The following is a 15301-nucleotide window of genomic DNA, read 5'->3' on the forward strand; positions in this document are numbered from 1 at the left end:
GAATGGATACACGTGGACACAAAAGCACGTTCAAACCTGGTGCGCGCACCACACACACACACACTGACAGACACACACACACGGGGCCAGGTGTGCTGTCTTACAACCTAATCTCCCCTCCCTAATCTCGGGGTCGCCCTCTAGTCAGAAGCGGAGCACAATGCCTCGTCTCACCGGCCGAGAGCTGATCATAAGCAAGCACTGTAAGAGTCAGTGCATCTTCAGCGTGTGAGTGTGTGTGATTCACGCTGGCTCTGGCACGGCCCCAGATGTTCCCTCCTGCTTTCCGCTCGGGGGCTGTCAGGTGGATCTCCGCCCGGCGTTGGTTCCCTCCCCCCCTTCTCTCCCCTGCTCTCCCACCTCCTCTCCGATTCCCACACATCCACAACCGGTTTGGCCGGGAGCGCCGTGTGACTCTGGGATTCGGAGACGACCGTACGTGTCAGGGCAGGGCCGCTTCCGGGGCTTTCTCTGCGCCGGAGCGGCGCACGTTCAACTGTCGAGCGCCAGATCATCTCCCGTCGTGTCACCCGAGACTCTTGATGTGGGGAACCACACGTTCCACACAAGGAACCGCTCGGAACCTCAGAGGAACCTCAGGGGCAGAGGAGTTGGAGAGGAATCACTCAGTGTTAACAGATGACTCCATTCAGGTAATTAGAGACAATTAGAGAGAAGCGAGGGGTTAGACAGTACAGAAACAGGTCAATAAGGAGCAGGTAGGAGTTAGACAGTACAGAGACAGGTCAATAAGGAGCAGGTGGGGGTTAGACAGTACAGAGACAGGTCATTAAGGAGCAGGTAGGGGTTAGACAGTACAGAGACAGGTCATTAAGGAGCAGGTAGGGGTTAGACAGTACAGAGACAGGTCATTAAGGAGCAGGTAGGGGTTAGACAGTACAGAGACAGGTCAATAAGGAGCAGGTAGGGGTTAGACAGTACAGAGACAGGTCATTAAGGAGCAGGTAGGGGTTAGACAGTACAGAGACAGGTCATTAAGGAGCAGGTAGGGGTTAGACAGTACAGAGACAGGTCATTAAGGAGCAGGTAGGAGTTAGACAGTACAGAGACAGGTCAATAAGGAGCAGGTGGGGGTTAGACAGTACAGAGACAGGTCATTAAGGAGCAGGTAGGGGTTAGACAGTACAGAGACAGGTCATTAAGGAGCAGGTAGGGGTTAGACAGTACAGAGACAGGTCATTAAGGAGCAGGTAGGAGTTAGACAGTACAGAGACAGGTCAATAATGAGCAGGTGGGGGTTAGACAGTACAGAGACAGGTCAATAAGGAGCAGATAGGGGTCAGAGAGTGAACATTGAATACAGTGCTAGTATTCTCCATCGTCAGAGACCCTTCTGGGTCGACATGGGGGACGTCGAGCTAACGGAACCGGTTCGCCGCGAGCGTAGCCGAAGCTGTGGTGATGGAGCATGGCCCTGTGCTCGCGTTAACTAGTGTACGGATCCTGCTGGCCGTCCGGGGCTGACAGAGGACTCATTGTATGGGCTGGAGCAAGGGGAGGCTGTGGAGATGTGGCGGCGTGGCCTACTTACGGCTGTTGTTTTTACAGCTCGCCGCCGGGGCATTCTCTCATCCACATACTTGTGTCGGAGTCTTGGCGCTCTTATTGTGGAGAGCGGAGCGCTGCAGCTGTCCAACAGACTTTAGAGAGAGTGTGGGTTAGGGAGCAAGGGAAAGAGGGAGGGAGAGGGAGGGAGAGAGGGAGGGAGAGAGAGAGGGGGAGGGAGGGAGAGAGGGAGAGTAACAGGAGACGGAAAGAGAGAGAGAGAGCTGAGCTTGGATTTCTGTTTTCTTTGCGGACTTAAGATGGTGTCTCGAGAAGAACGTTACGATTTCACGACATGACCGCTCTGAAGCGTGCGAACAAAATGTGTGTGTGTGTGTGTGTTTGCGCACGCACACACGCACACATTTTGTTTGCACGCTTAGTTCGCACACACACACACACACACACACACACACACACACACACACACACACACACACACACACACACACACAGGCTCATTTGTCATCAGAAAAGATAATCTAGAAGGCAAACAGTCTGCAGTGTATCTGCTTATACAGTGTCTAGGTGTGTGTGTATGTAGTGTTTGTGTGTGTCTACATTGTGTTTGTCTATGGTGCATGTGTGGGTATATATATTTTGTGTCCGTGTGTGTATATTGTGTGCGTACAGTGTGTGTATATGGTGTGTGTACATTGTGTGTGGGGGGGCAGGGTTCCAGCATGCTAACCAGCAGCATCTGGCCCAAAGGGGCTAGCCCTCTCCCCGATCAATGTGTCATTTGTTGCTTGTTTAGCCATCGCTTTGTTTACACGCACACATACACACACACTCTCTGAAACTCGCAAAACTGAAACATTCGTCTACACGCATTCACCGACCACCAGCTTTCCACCAGTGGCTTCGTAAAAACAGGACTTGCTTTTCAGAAACTTTTCAGACTTTTATTGTCTACTCCGGTCATCCATAAAACAGTTGTTTTTGTTGATTTAGCGACTGTTGGTTAGCTGTTGACTGCTATTGGTTGGCCGCTGCTGGCACCACTAATTGTAGGACCTAGTGGCGGAGCCGCAGTAGCTCGGGAGGTCGGGCGGGTTGACCTGAAGGTTGCTAGTCCGATCCCCGGCTCCTCCTAGCGGAGCGTCGAGGTGTCCCCGAGCGAGGCGCCTCACCCCGACTGCCCCCGTCGAGCCGGCTGTCGCCCTGCGTGGTCGGCTCCTTCGTCGGCGTGTGAATGTGTGCATGAATAGTTGTGAGTCGCTTTGGATAAAAGTGTCAGCAAAATGTGAATCGGTGAATGTAGTAGTTCCTTCATGGTCTTCATGGGGGGTTGTAGGCGCTGTAGGCTGGCAGTCGGGTCCAGGTGCTGGGTTTGGTCCTGGTCCTAGTCCTGGTCCCGGTCCTGGGTCTAGCCCCGGTCCTGGGTCTGGTCCTGGGTTTAGTCCCGGTCCCGGTCCTGGGTCTAGTCCCGGTCCTGGGTCTAGTCCCAGTCCTGGTCCTGGGTCTAGTCCTGGGTCTAGTCCTGGGTCTAGTCCCGGTCCTGGTCCTGGGTCTAGTCCTGGGTCTGGTCCCGGTCCTGGTCCTGGGTCTAGTCCCGGTCCTGGGTCTAGTCCTGGGTCTAGTCCCGGTCCTGGTCCTGGGTCTAGCCTCGGTCCTGGGCCTGTGTCTAGTCCTGGTCCTGGGTCTAGTCCCGGTCCTGGGTCTAGTCCCGGTCCTGGTCCTGGGTCTAGCCCCGGTCCTGGGTCTAGTCCCGGTCCTGGTCCTGGGTCTGGTCCTGGGTCTAGTCCCGGTCCTGGTCCTGGGTCTAGTCCTGGGTCTAGTCCCGGTCCTGGTCCTGGGTCTAGCCCCGGTCCCTGTCCTGGTCCTGGGTCTAGCCCCGGTCCTGGGTCTAGTCCTGGGTCTAGCCCCGGTCCTGGGTTTAGTCCTGGGTCTAGTCCCGGTCCTGGTCCTGGGTCTAGCCCCAGTCCTGGGTCTAGTCCCGGTCCTGGTCCTGGGTCTAGCCCCGGTCCTGGGTCTAGTCCTGGGTCTAGTCCCGGTCCTGGTCCTGGGTCTAGCCCCGGTCCTGGGTCTAGTCCTGGGTCTAGTCCCGGTCCTGGTCCTGGGTCTAGTCCCGGTCCTGGGTCTAGTCCCGGTCCTGGGTCTAGTCCCGGTCCTGGTCCTGGGTCTAGCCCCGGTCCTGGGTCTAGCCCCGGCTCAGAGCGTCAGCCCCAACGGGAGCCAGTGAGTAGGCGGCCTGCGGTCTCCCCCGATGGCTGCTGACTCCAGTGGAAAAAGCGTCTCATCTTCCACCATGCAGGCCATTCAAGAGTTCAGCGCACTGAACAAGGTCTCTCCTCTAACTCCTGCTTCATCTGAAGCACAGGAGCTCGTGACATGGCGTAGACAGCAAAGTAGGGCTGCTCGATTATGGAGAAAAACATAATCACGATTGTTTTGGTCAATATAGAAATCATGAATGTTCAGACGATTATTTTTGAGTTTGAAAACGTGATGTATTTATTCAGCATGTCTCCCCCAAAAAGTACTTTGTAACTGAGGACTTGGAAATTTCGCCTTAAAAAAATACGCGAAATGGTCAAAAAGAAAATGTTCATACCTTAAATAATGTACAGATATGTATCCAGCTGTTGTGTTCTGCAGAAGAAATATATATTAAAAAAAAAATCGAAACTCGATTGACGCTAAAATCGACATCGCAAACAAAATTCGATGAATCTCCCAGCCCTACAGCAAAGCAAATCGATATAAATAGATGAGAGGCTAATATCGCCTCATAAACAATGTCTCCAGACAGTTGCCTTCATTGATCACGCTCTCGCTCGCACCTCCTCAGGACCTAAGTGTGAGGAGCTCGTCAACATCCTCTTCATCATCATCATCTTCCTCCTCCCTGAACACCTTTGTTGAGATTTGCTGTTTTGTTTTTTTTCGTTCATAAGTAACTCATGTTCATGTACTACGTCCTCATCCGTTTAGAGGCTGGGTGTTGAGATGGCGCTAGAGGCTACAGTGAGGCTGGATTGAGGCTACAGTGAAGCTAGATTGAGGCTACAGTGAGGCTGGATTGAGGCTACAGTGAGGCTTGATTGAGGCTACAGTGAGGCTGGATTGAGGCTACAGTGAGGCTTGATTGAGGCTACAGTGAGGCTTGATTGAGGCTACAGTGAGACTTGATTGTGGCTTCAGTGAGACTGGATAGAGGCTACAGTGAGGCTTGAAAGAGGCTATAGTGAGGCTTGATAGAGGCTACAGTGAGGCCATGCTGAGTCTGGTTAGAGGCGGTAGACTGGAGGGCTAGTCAGTGGTCGAGTGAACAGTAGCTAAAACAATGGTGAGTGGAGCTAGGGTCGCTGGGTGCACCACACCGCAAGCTACAAGGAATAAACTGTTCTGTCAGAACACACACACACCACACACACACACACACACACACACACACACACACACACACACACACACACACACACACACACACACACACACACACACACACACACACACACACACACACACCACCGCATGGAGTGGTTGTGTGCGGTGGGAGTTGCTGGTATCTGTGATTACTGAGTAGCTATTCTGGTCCGACAAACGGGATCCATCTGCCTGTTGCTCTCTTACCGGCGGCCAGACTCAATAACCGCTCACCAGGGCGTACTGTAGCTCCGTACGGCCCCTCAGATGACTTCATACTTCTGGCGGGGGCTTACATCACTTCCTGCTGTTCGTCTGATGAAGTTCAAATGGTGTTTTGTGGGTTTTGGAGGGAAATTCGATTGTATTATTTTCAGGGAATCTTCCCTTCTGGGGTCTACTTGTCGTGGCTTTTCCACTGCTGGAGACATTGAGATGTTTCAGGGTAAAGGCAGTTAGGTTAGATATTGGCAGATCTTTCACAGTAAAAGTCTCTCAGTTAGACATGCAGATATTTCACAATAAAAGTCTTTCAGTTAGACATTGCAGATATTTCACAGCAAAACCATGTCAGTTAGACATTGGCAGATGTTGCCCAGCAAAAGTGCGTCCGTTAGACATTGGCAGATGTTTCACAATAAAAGCACTTCAGTTGGACATTGGCCGATGTTTCACAGTAAAGCATATGTTAGAAATTACTTGATTTTTCACAGTAAATGTGTGTCAGTTATAAATTGGCAGATGTTTCATTGTGAATGCACGTCAGTTAGACGTTAGAGAAGTTTCACTGTAAAAGCCTGTCACTTAGGCATTGGCAGATGTTTCACAATAAAAGCGTGTCAGATGGGCATTGGTAGATGTTTCACAGTAAAAGCATGTCAGTTAGACGTTAGCAGATGTTTAATCACAGTAAAAACGTCTTAGTTGGACATTGGCAGAAGTTTCAGAGTAAAAGCGTGTCAGCTATATATTGACTTCTTGAGAATGCTAATTAGCTAGAGAGCAGCTTGTTTGTGTGTGTGGCTGACGAAGCCTCACGCTAATCCCATAATGTCATGTTTTCCTGTGGTCCGGGATCAGTCCGCCCACCACTGCTTATTAGACATGTTGTAAACCGTAGCCTTCATGTATGGATTTCACTCTTAAGTCTCAATAGTCGTACGCTGTAGTACCTAACCACTGAGACAAACAACCATGATGAAGCAGAACATCCATTTTGATTCCTCAAATACCAACAACTAAATTTAGCTGCTTTTATTGTGTGCCGTCATTCAACACAACTACCAATTTAGACCTGACTGCCTACTTAAGATGGGTTTCAGTTGAACCCATCTGGAGTAAGCGAGCACCGTTTAGATGCTGACTGATCCGAGGGTGATGGAAAAAGCAACAGGTAGCTTTACCGCTATCAAGTTATTTTCCTAACCCCACCATCTCAATATGTCTGTATTTTAAGTTGCCTCTTTTTTGCCCTTTTGGACGCACACAGACACACACAGAGAGACACACACAAAAACCTTTTATCAATTTATTCCCCCAACCCCACCATCTTCTAATGTCTGTTTTAAATAAGTTGCCTTTTTAAACTTTTTGCCCTTTCCTTGTTGAATTCCTCGTATTACAACTCATGATTTATTATTGATATCTGGAAGCCACTGTTGTCGGCCGCCCACACAGTAGCCGGTGTGGGGGGGGTGTTGGGCTCCTGAGTTGCGGTTAGCGTTAACGGTGTAGGGTTTCCCGGGACCTCCACCTACACAATAGCAGCGTACGTGCTAGCCCCGCGGCTAGGTGACGACGTGTGATCTATACACTGCCGGGGCGCGGAGAGACACTGTTATATAATCCACCGATCCCACACTCAGACTAATTGGGCGGTGTGTTGTGCCTGCTGCTTTTGGTTCGTCACTATGAGAAAACATGTAGAATTGACACGCCGCACCCAGGTTGTGTTGGGAAAATAAATCGATAGCGGTTAAGCTAGGTTGCTGTTTCCATCACCCTCGGATCAGTCAGCATCTAAACGGTGCTCGCTTGCTCCAGATGTGTTAAACTGAAACCCATCTTAAGCAGGCAGTCAGGTTTAAATTGGTGGTTGTGTTGAATGACCGTACATACTAAAAGCAGCTAAATGTAGTTGTTGTACTTGAGGAATCAAAATGGATGTGGTGTAGATGTGGTGTGACAGTGTACTGAGCAATCAGCGCAGAAACATGGAGAACTGACACGACCCAACGAGGTGGGTCGTGTCAGTTCTATACGTCTTCTGCACTAATTGCGTGCGCTAATTAGCCTAGCGCCTCCCAGCAGGCATGGAAAACATTCGGGCTCTCTGACATTAAAACAACTCTTTGTAATCGTCCTGTTCTTCTCACGCTGACACCATTAGACGTTTATGTCGTCTCCCCCCCCCCCCCCCCGCCCTGCCTCAGAGGTCCAGAGGCTGCGTTCCCACAGTAGCACGCCTGTTAGGCGCTAAGAAATATGTCAATAACTGGAAGGGGAGCCTGCCCCGACCCTGGGAACCGAGCGCTAACAGCCGCGCTAAGACGCCCCCCCTCCCCCCTCCCCGGGCCCGCGGGCGTTCCACGCCACCACCAGACGGTTAAACGGGGAGGGGGGCAGCTCACTCTCAGCCCATTACCCACCACTGCTGTACAGAGGTGGTCCAGCCTCTCTCTACTGGGAGAGGAATTCCCCTGAATTTGTTGATTGAGACCCATGGTGATCTCTCTGTCCGCCCGGGAACATGTATGATAACATGTAATGCCCTGCTCGCCGAAGGAACACGTTACATTTCCATTATTCTTCTTTCTTACCATTCATCATCATTTGAATTAATTCACAGTCATAGCCACAAAGTAAGTGTGTGTGTGTGTGTGTGTGTGTGTGTGTGTGTGTGTGTGTGTGTGCACAAGCAGGCGAGCATGTGCACGCATCAGCTCATGTTTAGGCTGATGTAATCCAGTCAGCGGTTTGTTCATTACCCAGTGAAACCTGCTGTAGGATTAAAGGCTATCATTTGCTATTATTAGATTTGGCGATTACATTAGATTATGGGTTTATTTGACTTTACAGATCCCATTGACTCCTGTTTATTTTCTCCTTTTTAATTTGTGGTTCTGCAGATGTGAGGAAGGCAGCGTACACAGATTAAAGATGAGACGGTACCTTATTAATGGACCGTGGGAGGTCGGGTCACAGCAGGAGGCACAGAGCAGGGGTGGAGGCTGCATTGGTGTTACATGAGAGGTCTGGTCTCCTGGGGGTGTAGGACCTGGTTCTTCTCCATCCACCACCTGGTCCTTGGCCCTCTTCGCCCACTTAGCTGGTATTGGACCTGTAGTAACACTACTGGTAGTGGACTCTTAGTAGAACTACTGGTCCACTACCTGTAGCAACACTACTGGTAGTAGACCTGTAGCAACACTACTGGTAGTAGACCTGTAGTAACACTACTGGTAGTATCACTACTGGTAGTGAACCTGTAGTAACACTACTGGTAGTGAACCTGTAGTAACACTACTGGTAGTGAACCTGTAGTAACATTACTGGTAGTTAAATGACTGGTAATGGATCTGTAGTAATACTGCTGGTAAGGGACCTGTAATAGCACTACTGTCTGTGAACCTGTAGTAGCACTACAGGTAGTAACACTACCCCCCCCCCCCCCCCCCCCCCCCCCCCCCCATCCCCCTGGCGTCCGTCCAGCCTTAGGTGGGGTTGCCACGGGCACCCCGCTCCCTGCCAGAGAGCAGAAGAGTAGCGTAGGAAATGAAAGGCTCTGGGTAATTCTATCAAGGTGGGAGATCAGTGGATTAATGGGGGCTGTGATCTCTTGCCCGACCTGGGCCACTGACTCCAGGGGAATTCTGGGAACGTTACGACTCCCCTTCAGACGTTGTGTGTGGATGGTTCTTGTGATGCCAGATTTGTTTTTGAAGTGGTGTGCGGACACCTTAGTGTTTTATCTTTTTAAAGCTCCCCCCCATCTGTTTTGGGATGTGCACGGACAGGCACGGTTTGTCTCGTCGCAGACCAAAGGGCTGAAAATCTGGTGGAATAGGAAAAGAGGCGAACGGAATGAGACTGGAGGGAAGGACGGGGCTGTGATGTTAGCACATCGAATAAGTGAAAGGCGCTCCAAGATTGAATGTGTCCATATGTTACTGAGCAGCTGTCCATGCTAGTATTTTTGTGAAAGGACTGCTGCTTATGATTTAGTTTATTATATTAAGTTCAAAATAATTATAATTCAAATTAAACACATCACAGTAAAAATATGCAACACGCCATGCGTGAGATCCTTATTCCAATGATTCCAGATTCGCTCAAGGTAGAATATCTTTTAAGGTTACAAACACAGATGACCTTTTCATGGTTCGATTTGCCTCTCTATCTACGTCCCCACCCTCCGACGTTGCGGATTCCTCCTAACACACTCTTCTCCTTCTCCTCCTCCCTGCAGGTTTCCGTAAGATCAGCCTGGACGACCTGCGCAAGGCCTACATCGTGAAGGACGTGCAGCAGTACATCCTGCACCGGCTGGACCAGGAGGAGGCGCTGCGGCAGCACCTCACGAAGGAGACGGCCGAGATGCTGAACCAGCTGCACATCAAGAGCAGCGGCTGCTTCCTGTACCTGGAGCGCGTGCTGGACGGCGTGGTGGAGAGCTTCATCATGCTCCGCGAGATCCGCGACATCCCCGGCACGCTCAACGGCCTGTACCTGTGGCTGTGCCAGCGGCTCTTCGTCAGGAAACAGTTCGCCAAGGTGCAGCCCATCCTCAACGTGATCCTGGCCACGTGCCGGCCGCTGACCGTCAAAGAGCTGTTCCACGCCGTGTGGACTAAAAACATGGCCCTCACCATGGAGGAGTTCCAGAAGAAGATGGACATCCTCTCCAAGCTGTTGGTCAACGGCCTGGGCAGCTCCAAGATCCTCTTCCACTACAGCTTTGCGGAGTGGTTGCTGGACGTGAAGCACTGCACCCAGAAGTACCTGTGCAACGCGGCCGAGGGACACCGCATGCTGGCAATGAGCTACACCTGCCGGGCCAAGCAGCTCAAACCGCTGGAGGTGCAGGAGTTCGCCCTGCACCTCGTCCACTCCAACCTGCAAATCGAGCCCCATCACCTGGCGCTCTGGATGGTGTGGAACGGCACTCCGGCCAAAGACTCCCTGATGACCTCCATACCCAGGGATCAGGAGGTGCTGCAGCTCCTGGTGAAAGCCGGAGCCCACGTCAGCAGCGCGGACGACCACAGCTCGTGCATCGTACAGCAGGCCCTGGAGAGAGAGGACTCCATTCGGACGTTGCTCGACAACGGGGCGTCGGTCAACCAGTGCGACTCCAACGGCCGGACTCTGCTGGCCAACGCGGCCTACAGCGGGAACCTGGAGGTGGTCAACCTCCTCGTGTCCAGGAGGGCCAACAAGGAGCTCCAGGACAACCACGGACAGACGGCACTTACCCTGGCGGCCAGGCAGGGCCACACCAAGGTGGTCAACTGCCTCATCGACTGTGAAGCCAACATCAACCACACGGACCACGACGGCTGGACGGCGCTACGGTCGGCAGCGTGGGGCGGGCACTCGGAGGTGGTGTCGGCGCTGCTCTACGCCGGCGCCAAGGTGGACTGCGCCGACGCCGACAGCCGCACGGCGCTCAGGGCGGCGGCGTGGGGCGGCCACGAGGACATCGTGCTGAACCTCCTCCTGCACGGGGCGGAGGTGAACAAGGCGGACAACGAAGGACGGACGGCGCTCATCGCCGCCGCGTACATGGGCCACCGGGAGATCGTGGAGCACCTGCTGGACCACGGCGCCGAGGTGAACCACGAGGACGTGGACGGGAGGACGGCGCTGTCGGTGGCGGCCCTGTGCGTCCCCGCCAGCAAGGGGCACGCGGCGGTGGTGAGCCTCCTCATCGACCGCGGGGCGGAGGTGGACCACTGCGACAAGGACTGCATGACGCCGCTGCTGGTGGCGGGCTACGAGGGACACGTGGACGTGGTGGACCTGCTCCTGGAGGGAGGCGCGGACGTGGACCACACGGACAACAATGGGCGCACACCACTGCTCGCCGCGGCCTCCATGGGCCACGCCTCGGTGGTCAACACGCTGCTGTTCTGGGGCGCGGCCGTCGACAGCATCGACAGCGAAGGGAGGACGGTCCTGAGCATCGCCTCGGCCCAGGGCAACGTGGAGGTGGTGCGGACTCTGCTGGACAGAGGGCTGGACGAGAACCACAGGGACGACGCCGGCTGGACCCCCCTGCACATGGCCTCGTTCGAGGGCCACCGGCAGGTGTGCGACGCCCTGATCGAGCAGGGCGCCCGCGGCACGGAGGTGGACAACGACGGCAGAATACCCCTCATCCTGGCGGCCCAGGATGGCCACTACGACTGCGTGCAGATCCTCCTGGAGAACAAGTCGTGCGTCGACCAGCGGGGCTACGACGGGAGGAACTCCATCCGGGTGGCCGGGCTGGAGGGCCACCGGGACGTGGTGGAGCTGCTGCTGAGCCACGGCGGCGACATCGACCACAAGGACGCCGACGGGCGTCCCACGCTCTACATCCTCGCCCTGGAGAACCAGCTGGCCATGACGGAGTACTTCCTGGAGAACGGGGCCGACGTGGAGGCGAGCGACACGGAGGGTCGCACGGCGCTCCACGTGTCCTGCTGGCAGGGGCACCTGGAGATGGTGCGGCTGCTCGTCCACCGCCGCGCCGACGTCAACTCCTGCGACAACGAGAGGCGCTCGGCGCTGCAGTCCGCCGCGTGGCAGGGCCACACCGAGGTGGTGCGCTTCCTGATCGACAGCGGCGCGCGCGTGGATCACACCTGCAACCAGGGGGCCACGGCGCTGGGCATCGCGGCCCAAGAGGGCCACATCGACGTGGTCCAGATCCTCCTGGAGCACGCCGCCGACCCCAACCACGCCGACCAGTTCGGCCGCACCGCCATGAGGGTGGCGGCGAAGGGAGGCCACTCGATGATCATCAAGCTGTTGGACAAGTACGGCGCCAACGCGCTGAGCGGGTCCAACCCCTCGCCGGTGCACACCATGGAGGACCGGGCGCCGCTGTCGGTGGGCGGCAGGATGCAGTCGCTCACCATCAAGTCCAACAGCTCTGGCAGCACCGGCGTCGGGGACACGCAGTCGTGTGCGCGCGGCATGCCCAACGGACCCGGGCACGCCTTCAGCTCTCCGTCAGAGTCTCCTGACTCCACCGCCGACCGGCACAAGTCGTCACTCTCCAACAACTCCCTCAAGAGCTCCAAGAACTCCTCCCTGAGGACCACCTCCTCCACGGCCACCGCACAGACCGTCCCCATCGACAGCTTCCACGGCCTGACCTTCACGGAGCAGATCCAGCAGCACTCGCTGCCCCGCAGTCGCAGCCGCCAGTCCATCGCCTCGCCCTCCTCCACCACAAAGTCCACCAACCAGCTGCCGGCGTCGCCGTCCAGCGACTTCGACTGGACCCAGCTGAAACCGGGACCCAAGTCCACCAAAGGAAGCAAGGGCGGCAACGGGACGTCTAACAGCAGAGGGGTGTCGGGGGACAGGAAGAAACTCAAGAACAGCCGCTCGGCCCCGGGCCAGGTGCTGGAGTACGAGATGACCCAGTTCGACAAGAGGATCGCCCTGAACAAGGCGGTGGGCAACATCTCAGTGAAGGACCCGCACTGCAAGATCATGATCGGCAGCCCAGGCCCGGAGGGCGGGAAGGGGCAGGACCAGCTCTTCATCCAGCAGCAGAGCAGTGCAGAGAAGAAGAGGAACTGCATCCTGACCAACCCCAACTACCACCTCCAGGGCACCCAGGTGTTCCTGGGTCGGGTCTCGGTGCCGCGGACCGTCCAGAACGGGGGGCACCAGGATGTCCTGGACAACTACCCCATAGGGGAGACGGATCTCAGCCTTAAACAAGCCCTCAAACTCCAGCTGGAAGGACCAGAGGCTGGGTTTAACTACAAGAAGGAGACTCCATTATAGCGGGTAAGGAATTGTTTGCAATTGTGTTTGCCCTGTTTGAAACAGATCTCCCATCTCAGCTTCAAAGGTCAGAGTTGAGTGTGAAAGCCCTGTACTGTAGTTCACACTTCAGCATGTCTGTTTCTTCTCCATGTCAAACACATAATGTACCTTTTGTAGCTGCTGAGTAGAAACCCACATCCCTGTTATTAGTTGGACTGCATGAGGCTGGAATAATGGCTTCAGTGGAATGCATCTGGCCAAGAGGACTTATTATCCTCTGTGAGCCAGCAGAACATTAACCCAGCTTTCTCCTCCGATTTCAGATGTCCTGTATGCCATCTACCAAACAGACATGGGAGGGAACGTGCCAAAGCAACTGTTGTCATCGAAATGCGTAGAGACAGAGTTAGATTTGTTTTCGCCACCAGTGGAAGACCTCAAGAAAAACAAAAACTATGAGAAAAACGACGACTAAGGGAAGATTGTGTGGCTTTGGTGACCTGATACTCTGATGTGCCTACATCTGTTACAGCCTTCTCCGTGTAACCATGCACAATATCATTTAATTTAATAATGTACTGATATTTAATAAGCAGTGTATGCACTTTTTTTTCAAGATGGCTAAAATGACAGACATGCATTTTGTTTTAATGTTTGCCTTTTTATTTCTGAGCAAAACATACCAGTGCTTTTGTTTCTATTATCATTTTATACTCCATGTTCTCAACGTGTCTGACCCGGCCAGGGGACACTGAGGTGAAGCCCGACCATCAGCCCATCTCTTCTCGGCCCGCAGGCGATCGGCGTGACCCTTGATTGTTGTGCATAACGCGCGTCATGCGCCACACGACGTCAGCAGCTACGGACGTTTAATCCATAAGTGTAAACGGGACTATTTATTTTTGGAAGAGAAAGCCACTTTTTTTTTGCTCTGTTTCGCTGTGTGTTGTCGCTCCAGCGCGGGGCTGTGTTCACCGGAGACCCCTGGGTCCGTGTGTTGTGTCGTATCACAGATCCTCCAGAGAGAGCGAGAGACCTTGTCGACATGTTTAAAAAACCTGCGAGTTAATTTCGTCCCTATGGGATTCCCTTTGTTCAGTTGTTTTCGTGTGTCGTATGTTTCTGTGTGCATTTAAGATATTTAAATAACCCATCGTTCGCCAGCATCCCGTTCAGCGCCAAACGCAACACCGCCGCGTGAAGCCAGCAATCCAAAGGAGACTCGAATCACCGCCGGCCGCCGCGGTCCTTCTACGCCCACCACAAGGGGCGCCACAGGGGGCGCTACAAGGGCTGCCACAAGGGGCCGCCACAGGGGGCGCTACAAGGGGCCGCCACAGGGGGCGCTACAAGGGGCCGCCACAGGGGGCGCCAAAAGGGGCGCCAAAAGGGGGCGCCACAACGGCCACCGCAACAGCTACCAAAACGGCCACCACAATGGCCACCTGCTCTCCGGATCTCGGGCATGAGGCCTCGCAACCTTCAACAGCCCAGGAAGTGAGGTCACGAGGGTTTGGGCCCTGAAAACGTCTCACACGCCTCGGCGGCTGCCGTAGTGGTCCTGAACCACCGCACCGCAGACTCATCCAGATGAAGCCGTCGTCCTCCCGCCCCCCCCGTACCCGGAGCAGCTGTACAGCAGCTCAGCAGACCCCTAACCCCGAGGTGTGGACCAATAGGACGACAGCACCGGGACAGGAAGTGTGCAGGAAGGAAAACGAGAACATCTGTTTCTCGTGAGCGACCTGTTAGTGTTTACCGGCTGTGCCGTATTTTCATTGGCTCCTCGTGGCGACGCTGTGGAGTGGGCTGGTGGGCGGTGGAACCGTTCCAAGTGCATGCTGGGATACGCCGCACGCCCTTGTCCAAACTCTCCCGTCGCGGTCTGATGCTGTTTCGGGGTCGCGGCGTGGCGAGGTGAGGGGCTCAGCTCCCTCTGGTCTGGCGGTCGCAGGTCACGCCTTTCTGCTCTCTGTTTCTCTTATCTGATTGGACGGCTTTCTGCGGGGATTGTAAATAGCTTACCGTGTACATTCAACTTTAATTCAACGGAAGATTCCTGTATAATATGAAGTGGAATTTTCTGATGTATATTAAAGTGCTTAATAAACATATTTGCTTTACTGCTGGAAAAACAATCCATGCTTTCCTTCTTCAGTCTTCCGTTATTCAGACTTACTTTGTAAGTCTTTGTATGTTTGTGGTCCTTATTTTGACTTATTATAGACATCTCTATAGAGAGGATGTTACTGACAGGAGGACATCTCTAGAGGAGACAGACAGAAGGACATCTCTAGAGGAGACAGACAGAAGGACATCTCTAGAGGAGACAGACAGGAGGACATCTCTCTAGAGGAGACAGACAGGAGGACAT

General features: G+C 54.0%; 1 protein-coding gene across 1 annotated transcript in view; it reads left to right on the forward strand.

Moving 5' to 3' along the window:
• ankrd50 (ankyrin repeat domain 50) overlaps positions 1 to 15050 on the forward strand; it is a 36658-nt gene extending 21608 nt beyond the window's left edge. The window contains exons 4-5 of the mRNA XM_079744644.1: positions 9407 to 12948; positions 13251 to 15050. Of these exons, the coding sequence (XP_079600770.1) occupies positions 9407 to 12945 (3539 nt within the window). The 3' untranslated portion in view covers positions 12946 to 12948; positions 13251 to 15050. The remainder of the gene's footprint in view (positions 1 to 9406; positions 12949 to 13250) is intronic.
• Positions 15051 to 15301: the final 251 nt, after the last annotated feature.

Source organism: Pollachius pollachius (assembly GCF_949987615.1).
Source record: "Pollachius pollachius genome assembly, chromosome: 10".
NCBI lineage: Eukaryota > Metazoa > Chordata > Actinopteri > Gadiformes > Gadidae > Pollachius > Pollachius pollachius.